The 26,847-nt window shown below is 36.5% G+C and overlaps 3 protein-coding genes across 7 annotated transcripts; 2 read left to right on the top strand and 1 right to left on the bottom strand.

Moving 5' to 3' along the window:
* Window positions 1–69: 69 nt before the first annotated feature.
* LOC126751303 (mitochondrial import inner membrane translocase subunit Tim22) lies at window positions 70–1,144 on the top strand. The gene is made up of 4 exons (XM_050461464.1): window positions 70–288; window positions 349–473; window positions 541–734; window positions 790–1,144. Exons 1-4 carry the CDS (start codon window positions 188–190, stop codon window positions 946–948), a joined length of 579 nt encoding a protein of 192 aa, XP_050317421.1. The 5' UTR covers window positions 70–187; the 3' UTR covers window positions 949–1,144.
* A 4,182-nt stretch (window positions 1,145–5,326) lies between these two features.
* LOC126751270 (carboxypeptidase N subunit 2) lies at window positions 5,327–21,805 on the top strand. 5 transcript variants are annotated; one of them, XM_050461395.1, is made up of 6 exons: window positions 5,327–5,488; window positions 12,621–13,224; window positions 19,022–19,229; window positions 19,303–19,706; window positions 19,835–20,203; window positions 20,795–21,805. In XM_050461395.1, the coding sequence occupies exons 2-6, from the start codon at window positions 13,201–13,203 to the stop codon at window positions 21,353–21,355; spliced, it is 1,566 nt and encodes a 521-aa protein (XP_050317352.1). In that variant the 5' UTR covers window positions 5,327–5,488; window positions 12,621–13,200; the 3' UTR covers window positions 21,356–21,805. The 5 variants fall into 5 exon arrangements, with proteins under 5 accessions (XP_050317352.1, XP_050317353.1, XP_050317350.1 ...); XM_050461396.1 differs by having other exon boundaries at window positions 5,327–5,539; window positions 12,624–13,224; XM_050461393.1 differs by having other exon boundaries at window positions 5,327–5,539.
* Window positions 21,806–22,576: 771 nt separating this feature from the next.
* Window positions 22,577–25,658, bottom strand: LOC126751267 (uncharacterized). The gene is made up of 4 exons (XM_050461387.1): window positions 25,455–25,658; window positions 24,934–25,367; window positions 24,669–24,870; window positions 22,577–24,606 (listed from the first exon to the last, which is right to left on the bottom strand). Exons 1-4 carry the CDS (start codon window positions 25,578–25,580, stop codon window positions 23,467–23,469), a joined length of 1,902 nt encoding a protein of 633 aa, XP_050317344.1. The 5' UTR covers window positions 25,581–25,658; the 3' UTR covers window positions 22,577–23,466.
* Window positions 25,659–26,847: the final 1,189 nt, after the last annotated feature.

Below are 26,847 nucleotides of genomic sequence, written 5' to 3'. Positions count from 1 at the left end.
TATACATAACTGTGCACTAAAATGACTGCTCATTCAAGTGTAGTGTGTTTGTCATTTGAACAGCTGTGAGGAAACAGCTGACAGCGCATTTTGACAGCCGCGCATGGCTAGAAAAACAAAAAAGCACATCGTTAATTTATATTTTTCTTACAAATAGTTGTTTTTAATTAATAGTTTAAATACAAAAATGGTTGACTTACCCGCGCTACAAAAAGAAGATAAGCGCGTATTTTTTGAGAACGCACAAATGGATGAAATGGCACAGCATTTTGTTGGGAATCTATATAGGTATAGTTGAAACATCTATTTCACTGATTCTGTTATCACTTACTTAACTTCCAATCGCAGATACCGTGAAAATATAGTGGTACCCTCTAGTAATGGTCCAATACAAATAAAAACGAATGAAGAGAAAATGATTGAGAAGACAGTAGAAAGTTGCGCCTTCAAGTCTATAACTGCCTGCGTAATGGGTATAAATAGCATAATTTACGTTACAAATATAATTAGCTAATAGCTGGTTTTTATTTTGGTTTACAGGTTATGGTTTGGGTGCCGCTATTGGTTTGTTTAGCGCCTCGGTAAACCCCAGCCTCACAGACCCGTTATTGCACGAAAAGAAACAGACAGCTCGTGAGATTTTACGAGATATGCGCAAGACAACACATGGTTACGCCAAGAATTTTGCCATGATTGGCATGGTTTTCTCAGGCGTAGAGTGCACAATCGAAAGTGTGAGTATCATAATTCATATGTAAAGAATTGTATAAATTACTCTTTTCTAAATAGTATCGAGGTGTTACTGATTGGCGGAACGGTACCTATGCGGGCGCTGTTACGGGGGGTCTGATTGGTCTGCGTGCGGGTGTTAAGGCAGGTATTGTGGGTGCTGCCGGATTCGCTGCCTTTTCAACAGTTATTGACTATTATATGCGGCATCGCTTGTAGAGAAAAAATGAAAAGAAAAAAACTTCGAACGACTTTTCTATTGATTAATAAGTATGTTATTCTGTTAGTTGTGGTTACTAAGTGTATAATAAAAAAGTCGATTATTATGCAGTAAATAATACTGATTTGTAAACAACAAAAAGCTGTAATAAACAATATCAAATTATTTATAATTTCAAATAATTCAACAAACTAACGGTACTCTTCATATATACAAATATAATATTATCCCATATAGGAATGCATTGTGTGTACATTGGTTACCTTACCTCTATGTATTATGTTTGGCCTGGACTGCAAGAAAATTTTCTAAAAACTATGATTGTGTTTAGCTATCAGTGGTGTGCTATCAAGGGTATAATATAGTTTTTGTATGTACATTTATTTTTTATTTAGAGAAAAGTTTGCGAATTTTATAAGCATTATTCGAACTTTGGGATATTCTTAATCCAGATCTTAAAGCGAATGACTTGTATTGGAGTATGAATTGTATTTTCCTACATAAATACACTTTTACATAAAATTATTGGTCAAACATAGGAATTCAAATTATTATTTGAGGGTCTCATTGTATATATTTGTAAAAAACATAAATGCAACAAACATTTGATGTCCATAAGTCAATATTTTTGGTTTTTAAACCAATTGAAATTAAATTAAATCATAAATCAGTATAAATAAATAAAATGTCATATATTTTACTTTGAACTATCAAATACATATATTATTGATACACCAATAAAGACAAGTTTGGGAAGCGCTGCATAATTGATCAACAAAAATTTTCCCAGGTACTTAAAACATTAATTTGATTGCAAACAAACTTTGACATTTTTCTGTAGCAACGTCCAACACGAAACCCAGTTACCTTGCTCGCAAAAGTATACACAAACATACATACATACAAGCATGCGAATGTGCATTCATAAATAAAAACTGGTCGTAAAGCAATTGTACAAAAGAAAAGCTTGATAAAATGCAGTTTAACCGCAACGTGTAGGAATTTAATAGCCGCTGGTATAGGAAATAAACTCATCTACAACTACAGTAACACCAAAGTACAAGCACATCACATTTCAGCGCTGCAAATGTGAGCAAAACCGAAGAAAAGCAAAAAAAATTTAAAGCCAAACGTGCATTGCGTCCAGTCTACATTGAATCTTGGTTAAGAGTGCAGCATATGTAACATACATTCTCAAATATACACACATGCATATGTATATTTATAAGCAGCGAACGTTTGGCGCGCATGCGCTAAGCATTAAATACCAAATCGAATGTGAAGAGATGAGTAGGTGCTGCTAAGCTTGCAGCCATCCCCCTTGATGCGGCTGACCGGTTTCGAGTTGTTTTCTATATAATTTTGGACACCAAAACGCCAACAAATAAACCAAAACAAAGGAAGCAAGTAGCGGCAAATATAACAGCGAACTGAAGCAGCATCAGCGCATGCAATGCAAGTAGCAAAACTGAAGTCACCAGTTTTGTGGTCTGTCCCACGCTATGCTGGAACCATCAGTTTCGATCGAACGTGACGTGCGCGCCTTATTGCTGCTTTCTTTATTGTTTTATGTATTTTTATTATACCCAACCGATATATGGTTTGTTTAGGTATTTTAGCATTGTAAAGGAAACATAAAAAAATGATAATTATATATTCCTAATCATTGAAGCTTATTGTGCTCTCAAAAAGATCCCAATTAAGCACCATTAGTACTTGAGTGGAATGAAAAAATGTTGTAATAATTTTTTGCACTCTATCAGTCCAATTTATTAAAAATTGGAATATTGTCAGTCTTTTTTAAAAACCCCTCTCTATCGGCTGAAGGATGGATATTCGCAAGGGCACAGTTCTTGCTTCCAGCACTTTGAACAATTCCAGGATCTTGCTGGGCGTCATGGAGGTTATGAGACCCCTGTTCACCTGAATGAATCCAAAGGCCATGAGCCTGCTGGGCAGTCTAGAAGAAAGTGTTCTGGAGTTTCCAGTTCCATTTCGCAAAACCGGCAACAAGAGATTATGCCCATGTTGGACAAGTGTTTCTTGAGCCTGCAGTGCCCATTACATAGGGCGACAAGGAGACGGAATTTGTCTCGGTGGAAGTTGATGATGTCTCTAAACCTTGCTTGGTTGTACCCTCCCAATAGCAAATTGGCGTGGCGCATTCCTGTTGCCTGCACTCTCTTCTCCGTGCGGAGCAACTCTTTTATGATGTGGGATCCCACCTCAATGCATAGTTATGGACCTATCATTTTGGAAGCTGCCGCAGAGCGGGGGTTAAATCGTCGCCAGCTCATTGCTCAAGGCGATTCAGCATTCCTATACACTCCCTCGCTAATAACGATTTGACTTCATAAACTGAGATCGCTTTCAGTGCCGTATGAGTATCTCTGAGTATAGTGATACGCTGGTTGCGATAGTTGCGTGGGAGATCGATTTCTGCTTATAGCAAAGATTTCTGCTTGAAAGATGCTCGGAAACAACATCCAACTGTTATGGAAAGCTTGGTATGCAGTCCCTCTATGCCTGCTCCAATGTCTTCTGGCCCTCAGTAGTAGGCCGAGTGTGAAACTCCACTCCGAAGTTTACCTTCTTCGCAACGTCGTATCCTTGAAGAAGGGCCAGTAGTGTGTCTTCCCCTAATTGTCTTCCCTTTGCTATATCCCTCCTCTGCCATAAGCATATTTATCTCTGATGGTATGCTTCGCTGCCTATTTGAACAATAGATGCAGCGGTGTGAGCTCCAACATGTCTTCAAGTGCTGCGGTGGGACGAAGACGCATCGCCTCTGAAGCGCAGCGTTGCCTTCGATGCCCAAGCAACCGCTCCATAAGTGACAATAGGCCTTACGTTCATGGCATACAGCTACCTGATCGGCCCTGGCTTGCAGCCTTAGGATCTATCGGCTCGGCGTCTGCATTTATGGTGTGGCGTCTTCATATTTGGTGGCTCTGTACAGTGTTAATTCCACATGAATATTCAACTGTGAGGTTGAGTCTAAAGTGAGGTCTAGGAATTTGACGTTGCGCAGGAAGATTTCGTGCTGGTACCGCGATTAGCTTTTAGTGCCACTTAGCTATCAACAATAAAGTTTATAGACTTGCTGCTTGGACCATAAGCCCATTTGATAACTTCTGTTAGTCTCGTTCTGAAGGATTGACCTACCCTATGTGTACGGATGGTTAAAAAAACCTCCCGTCCATGTTTTTCTGTTTGATTAATCAAGGGATACATAGACAGCGCCGTAGATACTATTAATTATATCATAATTAGTTCATTCTTCTGTACAAAGGTAAGAAAATGTTATATTTATATCCTCAGTCACCTTACTTTTAAGTACTGAAAAATTTTGAGAATTTTTAATTGCCAGGTCTCTGTCACAATTTGTAATTTTGTGGAATGGTGTTGAGTGTTTGCTCTACTTGATTGGATAAAAATTCGGGTCCGTACCGGTTATGTAGCTCCGATTGTTGTGGGAACTGGCATCTACAATTCCGTTCTGCCCGAATTTGGACTTTCCTTTTTGTTATTATTATTGCTTGTAAGAGTGCTCGTTAATTGTTCGACTGTGTGTACACCAAAGCTAACTTTCGTATGGTGTACTGCGTTTATGCGGTGGGTAAGTACTGTTTTGTTTTACTTGAACTTGTTTTGTTTGGTTTTATATTTCGGGCACTGGAGTTTTGTAGCCAACAAGTGAGCGAGGGATTGAGTAAATCAAATCATATACCCCTCTCGTTTGATATTAACTATCGATGTTAATTTATAGAGATATTTGTAGCATACGAATTTAGAAGGTAATAGAATTCGAGGATACATTAAACTTGAAAGCTGAGCTCATAAGAATCGTTAGATCCAAAACATTACTTCTACTCTGGCACTCGTCTTTTTTATTTCCGTTATATATTCAAGACACATTATATGTATAGATATATGCAACATACATATATAGGCAAAAGTTTGGGGTTTAAAAACTATTCAACACTTTTCATCATTACATACAAAAAACACTAATTAATTTAATCAAAACAGAATTAGATTGAGATTAGCTGCGATGACAAAGAAACATTTTCTAATCTAAAAACCTCTTGTATAACACATGAGCTATCATTTCCTAAGCTTACATATAAGCTTAGGTCTAAATTTGAGGCTATAAAATTACTTTTGTATACATACATATGTACATATATGCTTCAGATGGTATCAGAACTTCTTTGCAGCTCCATTTAACGCTTTAACTTGTTTTTCTTAATTTCTTTGAGTTTTTTGTGAGCGCTTTGGAGTTTCGCTGCGCCGTTACTGCTGAGAAACCAGCGTTGATCGCCGATCGTTTGTTTGTCCCGTACGATTCCAGTCTGCTGTTTTAGTTTGTTAAGTGACTTTATTGGAAACGGTCGGGATTTGTGGCGGATTTTCAAACAGCGCTTGCAGCTGTCGTCGATTTGACAACAAAGCAAAAAACATAAATGAAAGATGTGATACAATTAAATGAACGAAGAAACGCATTTCCGTTGCCAGAGTGCGCGTTGGACATTCAAAGTGTGTTGACATGTACTCGTGGTGATCCATCAATTAAATCTATTTTAAAATGTAAATACATATACAAGTATGTATGTATGTACGTGTATAAAAAAGCTAGCGGGAAAAGTGACAATAATCAAGCCACGTTCATGGCACTTGTAATTACTCGTTTGACTACTTGTCTGCTGGTCTGAGTTACTGCGCATCTGCAGCCGCAACTCAAAATAAATTTCCATGAATGTTGTTAAAGTTGTGCTGTTATTGTTTTCGAAAAGTAGATTCGCGCCTTTTCGATAACAGTTTTAATTAATTTGCTCTTGTAACAGCTCGTTCCTCTGTGGAATCTGCTTAGGTGAACTGTATTGTATGAGTGTGTTGGAGGAGCGCTATCACAGTGACTTCTTTTAAAAATTTTTAAGTGAAATATTAAAATATACGAATTAATAAAGTAAATAATAATTAACAACAATATATTGTGGAGTAAAGTTTACGACTTCATTATTCGTTAAAAGAGCGGCGCTACAGCTGAAAGTATTAAGCCATCGAACTGCAGGTGCCTTTGTTATTATTGTAGTGCCAGGTTTATTTGGAGAAACAATTATCGTTTACTTAGTTTGGATTTCGCACTTTAGCAGATGCCATTCCGCCATATGTATTTACAACTTCCGCTCCCCAATCGTTCAACTTTAAATATACCATACTGCTACAAAATATAAAGGGTGTGTTTTTAGACATCTGGTTTAATAAATAAAACACATTTAATTTTATTATAAAGAGAAAGGTTTGCCGTTATGTCTTAAAAATTATGCCGATCAGCAATTCGGGAAGTTATGGTATGTCAGCAAAATCAGGCCGAATATTCTCTTACAAAAAGTCAGACAAGTGATTACACATAACCCCACAAAAAACAGTCCAGTGGTGGTAAATCGCATGTCCTTGGAGGCAACACTGCAGGACTATGACACGAGATAAAGCGCTCACGAAAAGTTTCTTTCAATAAATTGATTATTTCGTTGGCTGCATGGCACCAAAAGTCGTCTTGTTGTAAGCAATGGTCGTCTACATCACCATCCTCTCTTTCAGATACGAGAAAGTCATTCATCATGGCTCTAGAGCGTCCCCATTGACTGTGACAGCCGGTTTCAGTTTTGAAAAAATATGAACCAATGATTCCCTCTGCCCATAGTTCAGACCAAACAGTGACATTTTCAGGATGTAAGTGGCGTCTCAACAATGATTTGACGATTATCATCAATTTTGTTTATTAATAATTCCTTTTGGAAATCGGGATCGGTAGACATTCTACCGGACGTGTGTCGCGCTTCAACTCTGCATTAGTTGGATTTTGATTCAACCGCAAAATCTTCTTCCGCAAAATCTTTCATAAAGTGGGTGGGCTCAGCTGTAATTGTCGCGCGCGTTGGCGACTTCTTCGATACTCTGCTCAACAGCAGCAACAGAGTCTTCGGGGCACACTGTACGGCGTCTCTGAGGTGGTGTGATACCGATCCACGGCTACTCGAATAACCGACTCTGCTGGGCGATTATGACGACCAAATATTGGAAAAAGCGCCCGCTCCCTCGCTCGAACCGAACCATTATTTTGGTAATAGATTAGCACCATTTGCAAACGTGGTTCCGGAGTAAGTCTATTTATTATAAAAATCTGTCAAAAAGAGCAACACATAAAAAGGTATCCCCGCATTGAAAACTACACTAAAAAACACCCGTTATGATATTGGAATACGTACTTATATTCACCGTTCATCGTCTGTTGACTTCTATCACTTTTTTATACGGCCTTAAGTGGTTCAATCGCGCAGAAAAGTGCGAATGTATCAATTGATCGGACTGCCGTTTCGTCAAGCGTTCAGTCCAAAAGTTCAATGGAACTAAGGATGACAGCGGTTTTGTCGGCACCGTGTCGTAGCTTTGTTAATTGTGTAGCTGATGCTGTGACGAGCTCAGATTTACTTGTATGTCTCCCTGAATAATCATGTACGTGCATTCATCAATGAACACTGATGCATAAATGAGCCATTAGTCATATTGACTGTGCGTTTTCCCTCTCAATTTATGACTTTGTGCTTTCTTCTTTTAAATCATTCCTTTTGCTCTCAATTCAAATGAAACTGTTGTTCTATTACAACTAAAATGTCAACAATTACGATTGATAGTTAAGGTTGTTTACTTTGCTACTCCATAGTAAACAATTAAATTAAAGCAAATAACAGTAATATAGGAGCAAGACATAATAGTACGGTTTTTGTTGTACTATCTAAAAGATTTAGATATGTCTGCCCAAACAAAGTTAGTATTTAGTATGTCTATCTCAGGCCATAGATGCTTTGAAGGTATAGTTATGCAAGTTTATGTTCTGTATATCCCGCCACGCAATAATAAAATATCAATCAGTCTAATGTTCATAGAAAATGCCTGTTTGTAGTAATTTTAATTCGCCAATAGTAAGTTCTTAAAGTCTAGTTCAGATGCTGGATACAGAGATTTTTGTTTCATCTACTTAGAAAACTCGCACAAAAGATTTTACAAGGACTCCTAGTCTATTTCAACCAAGAAAAAGCTCTAGTAAATTTGGAGCCTTAAACTTGCATAAACTTTCGTTGGTCCATAAATAATTTAGTCTTCTGTTATCATGCTATTCTTGATCTAGCGTCGATTCGATTTGTTCGAGAAACACGAATTTTTAAGTTTGGAAACAAAACAAAAACACTGTCGAATTTCGATTATACTGTGTATGAGGCGGAAGGTCGTAGCATAGTTCGATCGAGCAAATGCGTTGTTACGAAGGAAGAGCAATTTTGGCTCTAACCGTATTTTTGCAATTTGCTGTTGCATTGACCCAATAATTAAGCATAGTGGAAGTAATTGTTTTTCAGGTCGATGTAGATCGCACCAGAATCCCAGAAAACGGTAGCGTGGATCGAAGTACGCCAAATCTACTGATGGTCATGAAAGGCGGCAGACGACATCGTTAAACACTACTGTGAAATGATCTCGCGACTACGTTTTTTGACCAGAGCCCCATTCACTTCCAGCATGTACACAGCTTTCTCATACCCAATATTTCATGCATGACCCACGCGGTATTTGGAGATGCCTACCCTCTCAGCTCAAGCGATACGATGTCATAGACGACCACACTGAAAATCGTTAAAAAAATATTTGATGATCACTACCGAAGGATAAGATCCTGAATATAGCAATGAATCATTCTTTGATATCATTGCTCAATTTTCATTACAAAAAAGTCACCGACCTAAATTTTTTCCATTGTCCCAAAACTTGCGAGACTCCCGCTTCATCATGTGATATTATTAAATATATTACGAGTTGAATGTAATCTTTGTTGAACCACACTCGCATATACTAATGTATTAATGTATCTACAAATCTTTCACACGACCACCTTAATCTATTCAAGCTTATCTCTTTTACCTTCTGTATCCTTTTTGTCTCATAAACTTATTCGACATTCCTCGGTAATGAATCTCAAAAGGGCAATCCGTTTCTAAGAATTTTGGTTAAGCTAAAGTGTACCGTGGACTCACACCTTCACACATATGTTCTCATTTCACCTATCTTCATCACATAATGACACACTAATGATGTACATGTGTATGAGTAAGAGCTTCTCAGCTTGCACTTTTTGTTTACCTCTTGCCATTCGACAAGCTAATTTGCTATTCAAGCAAACCGACATGAATCACTCGGGAGCTCAAATGTTTTCGCTTTTTTATCAATAAAACAAAAATAAGACGGCACCGACAGACATATGTTTTGTTATGTATAATGTGTCTATTTTATTGTTTGTTTTTATGCAAAATGACTGCTGTCTAACCATAAGCTGACTGGGAGGCATAGTTAATAATTGATGTTAATTTATAAATGGAGTTCCGCACATTTTACACGCTTTTCGCCGGCAAGCATTTAACTAAGCAATTATGTCTCCATATATTATATAACTTTTTTGTACATCTTTACTATCTCTGATAAGTTTTAATGTTGCCGCATACTCCAGAAATATCGTCTACAAGTGCAGCCAGGTCCTTCTCCATCTGATCACTCCAACTGAGTGGAGGTCTTCTTCTTCTTCCATTTCCACTAGTGGGTACTGAACTGAAAACCTTCAAAGCTAGAGTGTCCCCTTCCATCCGGACAAAATGGCCAAGCCAGCGCATCCGCTGCCTCTTGATTCGCTGAACTATGTCAATATCTCATACAGCTTATCGTTCCATCGACTGCGGTATTCGCCGTTGCCAATGTGCAAAGGATCATAATTCTTCCGCAAAAGCTTTCTCTCAAACACTCCTAAGGCCGACTGTCATTGTCCATGCCTCCGCACCATACATATAGCAGAACGGGAATGATGAGGGACTTGTATAGTTTGGTCTTTTTTCCTCGAGAGAGGACATTACTTTTCAATTGCCTACTCAGTCCACAGTAGCACCTGTTGGCAAGAGTTATTCTGCGTTGTTGTTGGTGTTGATGTTGATTCCAAGATAGTTGAAATTATGCACGACTTCAAAATTATGATTGTCAAAAGTGACGTGTGAGCCAAATTGTGAATGAGATGACTGTTTGTTTGATGACAAGAGATTTTTCGTCTTGTCCTCGTTCACAACTAGACCCATACGCTTCGCTTCCTTATTTAATCTGGACAAAACGGCAAATAGATTGAAGAAGCCACACGATAAGAAGTCTCCTTATCTGAAACCTCGCTTGTTATCGAACAGCTCGGAGAGATTCTTCCCGATCCTGGCAAAGCTTGTTGCTCAACGTCAGCTTACACTCCCGTATTCGACTTGCAGGAATACCAAATTCAGACATAGCGGCTTAGAAGCAATTCTTTTTCGTGCTGTCGAAGCCGGCTTTAAAATCGATGAAGAGGTGGTGTGTGTCGATCTACTTGTCACGGGTCTTTTCCAAGATTTGACGCATGGTACAAATCTGGTCGATGGTAGATTTTCCAGGTCTAAGGCCACGCTGATAAGGTCCAATCAGTTTGTTGACGGTGGACTTCAGTCTTTCGCACACTACGCTCGATACCTTATATGCAATATTAAGAAGGTTTATCCCACTGTAAATGGCGCAGATTGTGGGGTTCCCCTTTTTGTGAGGTTAGCAGAGCACACTTAGGCTTTCATCCGACCATATCTTGCAAAAAAGCTGATGCATGCAACTTGTGCCTGCCGTATTTGAATATCTCGGACGGTATTCCATCAGCCCCTGCCGCTTTGTTGTTCTTCTGACGGGTAATTACTATTCAAACAACATCATAGTTGGACAATGTAACATTTGTTTCGTCGTCATCGATTGGGGAATTGTGTGTAGTGGTTCGAGCCGACGTTAGGTCCTCGGAGCGTACGTACTTCAAGGGTACTGGAGACATAACCTCCATCTATCATAACATAATCAATCTAATTTTGAATTTTCTATCCCGAGGCATGATGAATTTCCTTCTGCTGGAGTCTAGTACTACAGACAACCATATTTTGGGCGCCTGCGAAGTCGATCATTCTCAACCCATTTGGAGAGGTGTCGTCATAGAGGCTGAATTGTGCCAAATATACTTCTTTGCCCAGCCTGGCGTTAAAGTGACGTGGCGGGGGCAACCCTCATAGGTGCGCAGCAAGCGCTTAAAGAAGGCATCGTTGGCCATATCGTTCTTCTATTCCGTCGGGGAGTGGGCGCAAATCAGTGTTATGTTGAAAAATTTTGCTCTGATTTGGATTGTGACTAAACACACATCCACCGAAGTGAAAGCCAGGACTCGACGAATGAGCCTTTCTCCCACACCGAATTTGCGCTCCTTTATAAGACCGCTGTAGTAAATGTTACAAGGTCCTTCGCATTTCTTGGATAGCGGTGATAACAGCCTTTATTTTTGCGAGGACATCAACCAGTTTGATTACAGCACCTTCCCAATTTAGGAACAAGACATTACAGGTACAGGTACATGCCCTTAAATCATAGTCCTTATTACGTTTTCCTGGCTTGTCATCAAAATTGGGGATTTTCATTCGAGGCTGTTGTTTTTTCATTGCATTGGGAGTGGGTTTTACGTAGCGGGTCCCAAACCCGGCATACAACCTCGCTAGGCGAGTAGTATAAAGTTGTATACATATTTATACAGCGAGCCGACTCAGCAAACTCTTAAACCGAATATATCGGAGAGACTCCGCTGAAGCTTAGTCTCTTTTAGCCGGGGGTCTCCATACGGTTTGACTACCACATCTTACACAAAGGTTACTCACGATTCCAGGTTGCGCGGCGAGGACGGTAAATGCTTACCCAGAATGACGACACCCCAGCTTAGTGGATTATTGCATATTTAACTAATTGAGTTTGATTTTAAACTTAATACTTTTTAATTTGGTTAATTTTTATAAGAAATTACGGGGTCAGTAGGGTAATCTGGCCTGTTTTTTTTGCTATTTTTTATTTTATAGAAATTTTTATTCTACAATAGAACTTTTCCACATAATATCATGAGGTATTCGTGGACTGTATAAACAAATTTTTACGGAATTTTTTGATGACATCTGTCGGAGAAATGGCTGAGTGAATTCACTGGCGGACACGATTTTTCATGTTTGGATCATCTGAAACACAGAAACCCAATTTATTCCTCAAAAGTACGTGAATGGCTTTTTTGGCCATGCTTTTTTACATAAATTTTGTCATAACATTATCAATAAATTATAAAAAATTATGAATCTATTAGGTACGATAACCAGGCGTTTTCTGAACATTTAAAAAAAATTAAGCAAATCGGTTGAGTAGTTCGACCGGAATCATGTCCGCCAATTTAAAAAAGTGTGTTTTGAGAAAAACGCGTTTAAAGTGCCAGGTGTGCACTCCGAGCGCTCCGAACGTCGAGCTTTATTATTAGTTTTGGGCCTTTTTCGAAACCTTCCAATGGTAAAGTGGGTTTCTACATTAAATTTAAGGGCATAAGGGAACTGAAAATGCAAAAAAAAAAAAAAATTTTAAAGATTTCCCTACTGACACCATATGTACAAATAAATACAAATACAAAATAATAAATAAATTTAGTTATGTATTGGGAGATATGTATGCATTTCAGAAAATATATTCAATATTCTTATTTCTTCATATTTCTCCATAGAAGCTGCTAATAAACAATAAAGTCCGTAGCCGTTCTCACCTTGCTTATGCCAAAACGTTTACAATAATATAATAAATATGTGTGTGTGTGGAAATGAAAATATGAATTCAAAAGGGAACTCAACACGCTGATAACGCGCTTATCAAATGAAAACAAACACGAAATGGCTGCGATAACGCTGTTATCTGTGTTTTCTCTAAAATACTTTTACCTGCTCATATACGAACGCTACAAAATATTGTTGCCTCAAAGAGGTAGTTCCTTAAATTGAGAGAAGAGAAAACCTTTCGGTGATTGCTAAACGTTGGTCGTTGAAACCAGCTCGCCAGTGAAGAAGAAACGCGAGGATGAACAGTATGGAAATTTAATTAACAAAGTTAAATTCTTAAAAATACAAAAAATAACAACAAAAACGAATACACACCTAAGAAAATATTTAACAAAGTGATAATATTTGTGAATACAGTGTTCGAATAGTGGATTTATCGGAAGAATATTGTGTGATATTATGAATTGTATTAACAACAAAATTATTCAGTTGCATTGAGAATCCACAAACTAAACTCACAAAGTATTCAAAATGGATTATAAATTTGTGTTACTGGTAAGTATCAGTTCATTACTCATCACTATCTGTGTTAAATACCTGCTAAGCCCCACTAAACCCCTTGGTATGTTTATTTACTGCTACTTGCAAGGGAACATGGATAAACCTCGTAGTCTTCTTCGAAAGAAAATTTATAGATTTTCAGAACCCCATAATAAAAGTGTTAAAGTCTTTTTTCAAAATATTTAAAATTATATTTTTTTTAATGATACCTGGCGATCAGCTTTTCAATGCAGAAAATGTGTTCGTGACTCATCTTCAGCTTGTAAAAATAAATTATGACAAAAATGGTAATTATCGATTTAATTATTCATCAATATTTATTTTGTCACCTTCAAAGTGATCACCACCAGATATAATATATTTCACAAGGACTTTTTGGGATGGCCTTCAGTTCCTTCAACGAATTTTTATTTTATCTCTTCGATCGACTGAAAACGGGTTTCACTCCGGTGATTGTTGACTTGTTCGCATGTCAAACTCATAAACCCATGTCTCATCTCAAGGGAATTCGCACAATCAAGCACGTCCAAAGAGTCCTGTTTGCAGCACTCTTTTTGAAAAAAATGCAGCTTTATCAGGACGAGTCGAGCAAGAACGGGTTTCATATCCAAAATATCCACCAAAATCATTCGATTGAATTCGCCGAAGATGTTCAGCTTTCTAACCATCTCTCTAATATTTGCCTGACAATTTTCAAGTACCATATCTTTCATTTTCTAATATTTTTATCAGTTGAAGAGGTCGAAGGCCGTCCAGAATGAGGCATGTCTTCAACGACCTCTCGACCGTCTTCGATATTTTTATCCATTGTAAAAATTGTTACGCACAACTGAGTTGTACCAATTTAAGCCGCTGCTGAAAATAAACTGGTTGACAGATCGCTCTCATATTTGGCACATTAATTAAGAACAGTCCTACCATCTTAGCAAAATACAATTTTTATACCCTGAACAGGGTATATTAACTTTGTCACGAAGTTTGTAACACCCTATAAAAAATATATATAAATGATCAGTACGTTGAGCTGAGTCGATTTAGCCATGTCCGTCTGTCCGTCCGTATATATACGATCTAGTCCTTCAGTTTTTCAGATGTTGTTTTGAAATTTTGTAAACGTCATTTTTCGCTCAAGAAGCTGCTCATTTGTCGGAACTGCCGATTTCGGACCATTATAACATATAGCTGCCATACAAACTAAACGATCGGAATCAAGGGCTTGTATGGAAAACTTTCGCATTTGATGTGGTATCTTCACGAAATTTGACATGGATTACTGCTTAAGGTAATAACATAATCTCCGAAAAAATTGTTCAGATCGGATTACTATAGCATATAGCTCCATACAAACTGGATACATAGTTACTAAAAGAAATGCACCTGTGAAGGGTATATTAGCTTCGGTGCAGCCGAAGTTAACGTTTTTTCTTGTTTGAAATATCATTTACCCGGAAAATTTAATTATAATTTCCGGATGCTTTCTTGTCACAATTTATACCAAGAATATGCCCAATTAGATTGAAATAAACACGCCGAACTTATCTTGGAAAATCTAACCTATTGAAATAAATTATTCGACGAATTTCAGCTTTCTTTTTTTTAATTTTATCGACAAATTCATAAATTTACAATTAATGGGAATGTTGAATATTCTATATAATTCTATAAATTTAGATTCTTGAGAATCACCAAGACCAAGTTGGTCGCATACTTTCATTTAAAATAAATAAATCGGGGCCTTTTATAATATACCTAAAGCACAACGAATATGCATCTGCGTGTAGGGAGCCATACGCACATGTCCGACGGTGGCACTTGAAGTCATGCTGAAACTCACACCGCTTCATCTAGTAATCGGACAGGTAGCCAAAAACACAACCCCTTCAAATGACAGCAGGCGGGTTTGACAGAGGTAAGATAGAGAGCTCAGAAGGACTTAAGTGTCGAAATACCACTGGCTTTTCTCCCAAGGGACAGCATTACCAAAAGTGTAAAATTTATTAAGAAGTCCAGGGTTACACTTAGCAGTAAGGCTGAATTGAATGATTCCGCTCTCGAACTACTGCTTAGGGATAATACAATCAAGTGGTACACTGACAGTACAAAAACGTCGGAAAGACTTGGTGCAGGACCACGCACCAAACTCTTCATATCTATGGAAAGTTTTCCGAGCATATTCCAAGTAGAGGGCTTCGCTACAGGTCGGTGCGTAGAGCTAAACCTATAACGCAACTATCGCAACGGACGTATAGTTATACTCAGCGTCAGTCAAGTGGTACTTAAAGCGATCTTTACTAAACAGTCTAACAGATTGTAACCAAATGCACCTTGTTCCCGGTCACAAAGGTATAGCCGGAAATGAAGTGGCTGCTGAGCTCGCCCGCTCCGCAGCATCCACCAACATGGTAGGACCCGAACCTTTAGTTTTGGGTGCTCCCCATACAATAAAGGAGCGCGCCATGCCAAGTGCTAATGGGTCGTTACAACCTTAAAAGGTTTTAATATGTAATCAAGTAATGAAGTAACCTTAAGAAGCACTTATATAACATGGGACTATCAGGATAAAGGCTCTTGGATCCATGTTTCCAAATAGTGATCATATCGCCCAAATAGCACCTAGCAGGATATTGGAATTTACCAATATGCAGGGGCTAAGTGAGTCCTTATGACTTAGGAGAGGGCACAATAGACCTTAGGTCGCGGTACTCGTGCAATCCTCATTTATTTATCTAATGTAGTCTAGGTAAATATGTATGTCTAATGAAAAATCAGATTTTTTTCGTCATAAATATAAATAAAAAAAAAAGAGATTTTATAAAATATTTATGACGATTAAATATTTTTTAATTATAATTTATAGTTAATTATTTTTATATATAACAATATAATATGTATAACTTTGATTTCGACACCTTTTGCAGGTGGTATAATAAGCATTTGTTGGAGCCACTCCGGCAAAGATACAAGAACGACTATTTTGAAACTGATAATTATGCATTGATAAGGAATACATACATACATATTTTAGTCGCAATGCAAATAGTCATTTGACTTACGTTGAAAATGAGTGAATTTTTAATGGAATGACTGTGAAGTCAGATAACATTTAAACTAATATAAATATTTATATGGCTTAGGGCTAAAAGTGATGGCAGTCCTATTAAAATTTGGCGCTGCTATTGCAAGAGAATTTTACTATCGCGTAGTACAATAGGGGTATTATCTTGCTCTTGCAAGATTGCAGATTGCAAAAATACTATACCGAAATATACAAGAGCACGAGAGCACCCATTGCAGAATCGAGTGATATATGAACGGCTGATTCGGTCTACTGACTTCGGTGACTATTATGCATGGCTATTGTGAATTGACGCAGCTTCTGCATAAATTTTTAACAAAAAAAACTGTAACAAATCTTTATAATTTAAATAGAAATTATAAAATCTATTTAAAACTTACCTTCCTCAAAAATTTTAAGACGTAATATGTCTTTATGTAAAATGACAGCAAAAACAGGGTTGCAATCATATTTTTGCGTGACATTGCACGCAAATATGCATGGGTTTTGGTCTGACTTATTTTACAGCCATTGCAAATAATTTTCTGCGTGTGTTTGTTGTTGTGCCGGTGCACCAAGAGGAAATATATGCAATTCTTGCACCGTGCTAGGGTTTTGCAAGAGCAAGAGAATACCCCTAATTTCTTAAACGATTAGTTCAAAATGTCAACCGAAATGGACTGATAATTGTGTTTGATTATAGAAAAATGGAAAAATATCAATATCGATCAATGATGCGATTCTTTAAAAAAAAAAAACGCTGTGCGGTGACTCTTACCTTTCGTTGAACACCGTTAAAACCCTGATATTACAAGTTTCGAAATTGTTACATGTCGGCTTTTAATAAGCCAAACCCAGGTGCCCTGAAAACAGTTAATAAAAAGGCTGATGTATCAAAAGTTCGTTGACAGCCGGGCAATTTAAAGTACCTTGGTTGACGCTTAACCTCAACTTGAAGGAGTTTCTGCAACTTTTCGTGACTATAAACTAAATGTAGATCCACTCGTACACGCCAAAAACCAAGAACCAACTAAATCTGAAAACCGGCAAACAGTTTAAATCCAACGGATAACATTTCCTATTTTTTTCATGCCACGTTCTTTGATATAAAAATCCTTCATGTCGAATTAAGGTTAGTTAATAAGAAAAAATATATATATTTTATGAATGATGATCTTCATTTAACGGTGTTTTTAGTGCGGTAGTCATATTGAAACCAGCTGTTATCTGCATAATGTGAGCGCTAATGACCACTTCAATGGCTGCACTAGAATTTCTTAGCGATATGTTGGCAGATTGTAGGTTGTAAACGGTTTTCCATTAACAGTGACATGATTTCTTTCGACTAGCAGGAACGGATTCGATGAACCCTTTTTCCAGTACTTTTTTTTACTAAATCAAGTCGTATGTTCTGGATAGCATGTCCAATATAGACTTCTAATGTTTGAAGAGAATGCGGTTTATTGCTAAAGACCAATGAATTCAAATAATTCCACAAGAAGTAGTCTCATGGCGTTAAATTACAACTTCTTGGAGACCATTCAATGCCACAATTTTTTGAAATAAACGAATCTCCATGCATTTCTCGCAACATGTTTTCGTAGTTGCACGTGCTGTGTGGCACGTTGATGAAATCAAATGTTGTCAAGATCAACTTTTTCCACCAGACCAAAAATCACACCAAATTGTCAATGTCAGATCATCGGAGATGATTTTCTTAAAAAAATCATTATCATTTTCAAGTTGTTTCAAGTCAAAATAAGAGATTTCACGACGTTTACGGTGGACCAACGGCTTCAGTTCTTGAGTGAGAACAATTTTATACGGATAAAAGACCAAATCCGCCGGGTTGTGGTTTGAGACAGTTCCAATTCTTGAGAACGTCTCGGAATCGACAAATTGCGGTCTTTATCAACACTTGGCTAAACGGCAGCAATATTTTCATTACTTCAAGTGGTTCTTTGTCTTATTGGCACTCGAAATTTTCAACAATTCGACGAATAGCGAGCACGCACAGGTACACCATACAATGGTAAAAAGGCACGAAAAGTTTCAATTGGAGAACAATTATTTTGATAATAAAATCAAATAATTTGTAAATGTTGCTCTTGCGTATATCTTTCCATGATTAAATTGTAACATTACTGAATGAAACGACACTTAGAAATCATATCATCCCTGCTAAAAACTCGGTATATCAGAAATCGGCGGTTCCGACGAATTACCAACATTTTGGGGAGAAAAAGACGTATGCAAAATTTGAGCGTTGGTAATTCACATACTTTATAGGATCTCCGAAATGTGTTACAGACTTCGTCACAAATTTTATATCCTCCGTTCAGGGTATATGTAATTACTACATTTTATGCAGAAAATATAGCCCTTCCATAACCAGTGTACACTACTACCGTAGCTATGACCAAATTGGTCGAATTACGTTACGACTGTAGTCTTATCCACCGTATTCTCCGAACTTGTTCGTGTTATATACCCTTTTGTTTCCAAACTTGAAAAAGTCACTCGCCGGGTAGGAAGTTGAGCAAAATGAGGAGGTTTCGCCTACTTTGCAGACCTTCAGAAAACGTATTTTACAGACGAATTGAGCTAAAAGCAGGCAATGTTGAGCAATGAACAGCTTTCCACTTTCGTAGGCTAAATATGTAATGGACCGCCCTCGTACATACATAAACTATTTATATTTATTACATATGCCCGTGTTATTTTTTTAAATTTCAGTTACTCTATTTCGGGGCTGCAGTGCTGCTTTCTTCGGCACAACACGAGAACATACCCTACGAGGACGTGAAAGATATTTGTGAAAAGTGTGTGTGCTTAACGGCACATGACAGTGATAAACGCTACCATCATTTATTAAGTTGTACTTCCAATAGATTCAAGCACATATTAGCACGTTGGCCGACCGAGTTCGGAAAGAACCACGACAGTAAGCGAAATGTTTTGCAAATTGCTTTCGAAACATACATATATGACAAGTACTCCGTTAATTATTTTTCTAGATGTGGACATTGTGGCGACTTTCTCGTACAACGAAATCGAACTACTGCAGCAATTGCCAGCCACAGATGCTCAACTCACCTTTTCGTGTCGTCATTGTGGAATCAAGGACCTGCAAGAGCCCACATTCATTGATGTACCAAACATACGCCGATTAGACTTGAGTTGGAATGAAATCACCAGCGAAGTGCTGACACCTGGTGTATTTCGTGGTCCATTTCAAGTAACGCATTACGAACCCATAGAATTGGTGGACCTAGATTTGAGCCATAATAAATTACATCAGCTAGACAAAAAAGTATTCGAACACACACCAAATTTAACCAAATTAAATTTGAGTTACAACGATTTGAAGGTGCTGAACGAGCCAACCGTTTTGGCATTGACATCGGTGACCGGATTGCAGGTTGGTATCGCATTCGGTTTTTAAAGCTCTCTTAATTTACACACTCAACCAATTGTCTTTTGTTGACCGAAATTGTTTGTTGTCTAAATTAAGGTATAAAAAATAAAATAAATATTTTTGTTTTTCAGGAACTTGATTTATCACATACTGCTATTAAGTCAGTGTCGATGTCTATTTTCAAATCGTTAGTAAGTTTGCGTATTTTGAATTTAGCTGGTAACGAGCTGACCAGCGTGCCTGATAAGCTGCAATTGATCGGCAGAAGTTTAATTTCACTGAATTTGGCACAAAACCCAATTGAGCGTTTTACTGAGGAGAGTTTTGCTGGTTTGACGTCCTTACAGAATCTGAATATAAGTTATATGCCGGTTTTGAAGACAATCGGAAAAGGCATATTCACACGCTTAGAAAATTTGAGACGTTTGGACTGTGCATATAATCCAAAATTGACAGAATTGGATATGGAAAGCTTATTGCATAGCGGTAATCTAACTGAAGTGAGTACCTACACTAAATAACTTTATGTACATATAGTATGCATATGTATGTATATTAAGGTATCCGTTATTTCCCAAGTTGTTCCAAAAACTTTGTATTAGAATACCATTTTTGCAAAGTTGTAGGTTTATTTGCTTTGGAGATAAAATTTTATTGCAGAAGATCAAAAAATCTCAAGTTAAATTATATGGGAAAAGCAAAATGATTAAGGCACCATTTGAAAACCAAAAAACGTTAAGGGTGGTTGCAGCGGAGCTAGAATACTCTTCACAATTAAAAAGTTTTCCATAATTAAAAGTTTTGCCATAAGGCTTACGTTTGATCTGCAAGTTTATATGATAGCTATATGCTATAGTTGCCCGATCTGAACGATTGGTTCGGATATTGTATCGTGGAAAATTCGTTGGCATAAGTGTATTGCAGCGGGAGGGGATTACTTTGAAGGAGATGAAATGGACAAAATTCACCTTTCAATTTGATCATATACTTTATAGGCTTCATTTTGGATGTTGCATTTTGCAAAAAACAAATCAACATGAGAAATAACGGATTTGTATACAACTTTAATTTTCTCCGTTTTCTATTTACAGCTTGACATATCTCATTGCGCCCTGACAACAATTTCACTCCTCGTGAATGTATCAGATATGTCAAAAACAGACATCAGCACTCTTGCCAAACCTTGGGCCCATTTACATACATTTGAAATTTCCGGCAATCCTTGGTATTGCAACTGCAGCCTCATGCAGACATTGGAATACATAGGCGCACAACAAATCAATGCGGACACGCCAGCACGTTGTGATACACCTTACTTTCTCGCAGGCAATATAATACCTAATTTGTCCTCGAAGGAGATATGTAATTTAAAAATACCCAAAAAGATTGTAATCGAAGAAGATGAGCCGCCGAAGTTCCTGCGAAAACGTTACATTATATTGACGCTCATCACTGCGGCTGTGGTGGTATCGATTGGCGTGATGCTCGGCTTTGTAATTGCAGGTATACGTCGGAGATTGAAGCGCAATGATTTCGGTATTGAACCAATACGTTATACTAGTGTGAGAAGCAGTAACTTATCGGCCTTCTCCAGCGGCAATACCAATTCCATTGTTGTCAAAGAAAATGGTGCGCCCAATGCCAATGTTTAATTACTGTTATGTTTGTAATGGCATACATTTGTACATAAATTTATATAATTTTTGCAACTACCTTCCTATTACTGATTATTATTATTATGGCGTATTATAATATTTATATATGTATGTACATAGACATTTACGATAGTTCGATCTGCTTAATAATGTAAATTATTGCACTTTTTTAATTATTTAGTGATATATTCACATATTGATACCTTTTGTATGTTACCTACTTTCAGCTGACCGAAATAGTAGGATTTTTACCAAAGATGTTTGTATGTAGTTCGTATGTACAGTTAACCCATAGATTATAACAATTTAAAACTATCGGTTTTGAAAATTAATATGTATTTATTATGTGTATTATATCTGACGCACCCACACACACAAGAAAAGTTGCCATTTGTAAAATATTCTGTTGACTGTCTACTTAAATATAAACAAGTATTAAGAAACACATATCTTCATTTTTAAAATAATTCAGTGATCATTAAAAATAAATAAAATAAAAAATTATTTACCACATAAGAAGATAAGTTTTGGTTTTGAGTAAGTGATTTATTCAACGGAACAACATTTTTAGTCTAACCTAAAAATGCAGACAAAAAAGTCAAAAATTACATGGTTTTTTGTGACTAGAGCCATTTCATTTCCGGTTGAGGTTTACTAAACCGAAAGGGACTCAGATTTATATTTGCCCGATCACTGTCACCCACCAGCATTCCCTTAAACTATTCGGGAATGTTGTATACTGCTACTTCAACAATAATATAATACAATATAGCTCTACAGTAAGCTGTATACAACGTGTGACGCAAAAATAACAGAAATATAAATGATAAAACATGCAGCGTTATCTATTGAATATTTAAACAAATACATTGCACCATTTCAATAAAAGGAAAAGTGTGCAATTGTTCCATAGAGCATCCAAAGAACAAATATAAACTTTTTTGTTGAACTTGACACAAAAAAATCCTCTGAGATTTTCGAATTGATGAAGATGGAAAAGTTTATATTATTTAGCTCAAATTTATCAACCAACTGGACCAAAGTTCAAGTGCTCATAAGCTAATAACCATCCGGATTCTGTGGAAAAACTTCGTTTACTACGAGAATGTTGAATGATGGATTAAATACGGGTAAAAACATTATTTGGAGAATTTAAACTGAAGATTTAAACCCACCTCTAATTTATTTATTTTATGTATAATTTTAAAAAGGCAAATATAAATGGCATTTTTATTGAAACTTATTTATTTCATTTAAGTAGGAACAATAAAATTAAAGATCTTTGTAACTTTTGTGCTTTATGAAAAGTATGAAGGAGTGCTGGCTTCAAATTTTTCAACTCAGTATACGAGAATACATCGATACATATATGGTTGCAACAGTAAATGTTAATGGTAAATGAAAGCTTAAGCTAAAAATAAAACTAAACAAGAAGCAATAAAAGTATAAAGTTTAAGGTTAATCTTATCAATTCACAGATAAAAGCGCACTGGGCAGAAAAGGATGGCTAAGTGGCAGAATAAATAGTAGATTAAAGGTTTACAATAGCTTTATATCATACAATTCGATAAGTTACGTATGATGCATTCAATACATGCATATAGTATATATATATATTTGTTTTTGTTTTTTTTTTATATATAGTATGAAGTACCAAACACCGCGTGTAAAATTTTGCTAAAGAGCTGATTATCGTATATACACTTATCATCCAATTGCGTATCTAATTTTCTTTATCATATTTACAAACTTACAAAATTTATAGTCTTTAGAGTGCTAATTATGTGTAACTGCGGCCCCTAAAACAGCAAAATATGCAATCCGTTGAAATTTTTTAAACAGTCAAATTTTCTCAACCAGTAATTACTTTACGTTTGTGAACATATGATTATAACAATTCAAACAGTCTAAAGTTGTATAAATTAATATTTACACTCACAATGAAAAATATGTGTTAACATAACAATAACTTTCAAATTAAATAGATATTTGCTAAGTAAAATGCACTTGTATTTTCGTCTTATCAAAATGATTTGCCGAATAAAATACTAATTATCTATTTGCCTTGCTATTAACGTCACCTTTTAATTGCACAGTGTTTAAGCACTTTAGCATTCACTTTCCAATATTTCTTCATTTCCCGTTGTTGTTATTGGTGCTGCATCATCCAGTCTAAAGATGTTGATAGCTTGCTTTTGTGCCAAAAAATTTCGCATTTCCGCAAAGTTGTCACGTTCCTTTAACTTTTTATTGCTCCTTTGAAATTCTAAGTCTGCTGAACCCTCGCTATCGCTATCTCCATCGGCACTCTGCTCCCAGCTAATACTTTTTTTGTTATCTGGTTTATCGGTTTTTCCATTCTTTGTATTTTCTTCCTTACCAAAAAGTTCGTCAACATTAATCCCCTTAGCTGCCAACACCTGACGTTCTTTTTCCAGCATTTCACTTCTAATTGGATCGATACGATCTTTCAATTGCTTCAATACCGGACGAAATTTCCCTTGCGTTATTCGCTTTTCAAAGTTTAAAATTTCCATATCATGATCTCTATTGGTTTGCGCTTTTGCCTCAGCTTCTTGTTGATCTTTCTCGGCCTGTGCTTGTTGTTCATCGTACATGTAAGCATAGAAATCATCACGTTTACTTTCATCATTATGATTTTGTGAAATTTCTACACGTAAAATACTCTCAGGAAATTCGTCATTGTTTGTTATAGTATTTTCACTATCTGCAACAGTTGAATGGTGCTGCGTATCCAATTTGCTATTCAAAAATTTATTATAGACCAACATTAGACGTTGAAAGTCATCGAAGCACACAGATAAAGCGTTTTCAATACCCCGCATATTGTTTGCTACTTGAATGAGTTGCTTGGCATTGTCTTTTTGTTCCGCTTCAGTTTCGGTAAGTCGTTGCAGTGTAATATCAAGCGCTTGGCACTCACCAGCAACAGCTACCATACATGCACTTAATTTGAGCGAAGAATTTTGAAGTACAGCGACGGGACTGTTCCGTGTTTGCATAGCTTTTGTGGCGTTCAACACCTCTAATTCTAACTGTTTCTTTTTATTTATCTCGATAGCTAAATTTTTAAAGTGATTTTCTTCCTCCTGCACTAGTTGCCGAATAAGGCAATCAATTTTAACTAATTCACCATTCAATTCACTGATGGATGGTTTAGTCGAGATCGTGAGCGCAAGCCGTAGCAAGAACTGTGACTGCACATACGCAAATATATTGTGAAAATCCTAGAAGTAATAATTTTTAAATAAAACTTTTCAATTAAAGTAATTATGTCTTTAGCACTCACTTTAATGTGTTTAGGACTGTAATCGGTGACGTTGTTTTTGAAATATTCACATTCGCGCAACTCTTCCATTTGCGAGTAGTATTGTGAAAAACGTACAGGCAGTGGATATTGCGTTTCCAATTTGCGCGTTGCATCATACAATATTTCTGTGACCTCCTTCGCTGATGTGATACAGTCCCAAGCACGTTCTATTTGACGAGATCTTAAAAAATACAATTCTTTTATAATACATCATATTCATAAACACTTGAGATATTGCACTCACTCAATTAGCTCTTGTTGCTTCATTATGAGTATTTCATTGAAATATGTCATATTTCGCCGAATGCAATTTCCAAATTCATCAATCGTTCTTATCAAACTGTCCAACTCACTTTCGACAATTTTATTACGAAAAATAAAAATATTCTTAATCATATAAATAGCGCTGAAGCCGGTTGTCAACATGAGTGACGGCACCAATGTTAATCGCAACCATTTCGGTGTTACAAAGTGCTCCAAAATGGTGGTACCCAACAATATACAAGTGTTTCTTGCAGTAAAGATTTCCGCACTGGAAATAGCAGTACCAGCACTTCTTGTATCTGTTTCATCCACCGGCTGATTTATATTCCGCAAACATTGTTCCAATGCTTCTACATGGTCAACCAGCAATCGTTTGGAGTAGAGTATTTTGTTTATCAAATGATCTGAGATCGCCTATTATCACAAGTGGAAATATATGTACAGTAAATATATAAAAATTAAAAAGTAGTTCACAAATAAACGTAAATAATACACACTTACCTGTTTCTGTTTCACCTCATCGGCGAACTGCTTTCTTAATTGTGGCTGCAAAAATGATTCTATTGCAGTAGTACTGCCACCAGCACCAGCTGCCGTTGTTCTATTATGTAAACCGCAAATTCTCATTGTGTCACTAACAAATATTTTACTAAATATGCATAAATAAAACAATTAGTTTTATTTATATGAAAATATCACTGATTAGTTCTTCGGTATTTCTGAATTTTCAACACTTTACATTTATTAGTGGTGGTCAACAATGAACGATATATTATGCGATTTTCTTACAGATAACATTATTTTTTTTAGTATAAAGCTCTAAACTTTTTTTTAACAATTAAACAACAATATTTAAACTTAATTTAAAGTAGCGAAGCAAATATTTTCCAATTGGTTTTTTAACCCACTTTAATTTGTATTCAAAATATATCGATAAATCTTACATTGATTTGGTCGCTCATCTCACACAATTTTACATAGCTCCCATGCGTAACCACACGTAGCGTAAGAATTGCGAGTTGCCAACGATATTTAAATTGGCTAGTCAAACAGAACATTTCTAAAAACCATTCTAAATCCATTTTTGACTTGAAAATTTAATAGGACATAGTTAAAACAAGTTGTCTCTTGTTGTTAACTTTGGTTGTAAGTAAGCCAGAATATCCTTCACAAATACAAAAGTTTTCTTGCAATATCTGAATTTCGACCGTTTGTATGGTAGCTATATACATAGGGGTCCGGTCTGAGAATTTTATTTGTATATTTTGCGAATAAAAAAAATTCCATACAAGAACTTGATTTTGATCATTCAGTTATATTGCAACTACATGTTATAGTTGTCTGATATCGGCGATTCCGACAAATGAGCAGCTTGTGGAGAAATGAACATGTGTAATATTTCAGATCTATATCTTATTAACTGTGGAACTAGCTTACGTATGTACATATATACAGACAAACGGATATGGCAAAAACTACTCAGCTCGTCACGCTGACCATTTATATATAGACTTTATAGAGTTCTGGACGTTTCCTTCTAGGTGTTACACTTAACTTAATATACTCATTTCAGGGTATAAAGACTAATATGAGTGTGGGGGATTCTAACTGAAATTCTAAGTTATTTGTTGTTGATTTTTGTGGTGGGACTAATGATTTATTTTATGAAGCTGTACACTTTCTCTAGGTTACATATAGTAAGAAGTGAGATGAATGTGTTTCGGGATAAATAAGAACGAACAAAGAGACTTTGATATATTTTGGAAACAATGCAAAGTTTGAAAAGCGAAATGAGATCACCCTTGTCATCGAGTTGATCATTTGATCCAAGTGTAATTTTAAGAAATTCTTAGGTTTCGATACCCGTTAGCCGTCACAACAAATTTGTTATAGG

The sequence above is a fragment of the Bactrocera neohumeralis genome, chromosome 2, assembly GCF_024586455.1.
Source record: "Bactrocera neohumeralis isolate Rockhampton chromosome 2, APGP_CSIRO_Bneo_wtdbg2-racon-allhic-juicebox.fasta_v2, whole genome shotgun sequence".
NCBI classification, from domain to species: Eukaryota; Metazoa; Arthropoda; class Insecta; order Diptera; family Tephritidae; genus Bactrocera; species Bactrocera neohumeralis.
This window is presented reverse-complemented; position numbering and strand designations above follow the sequence as displayed.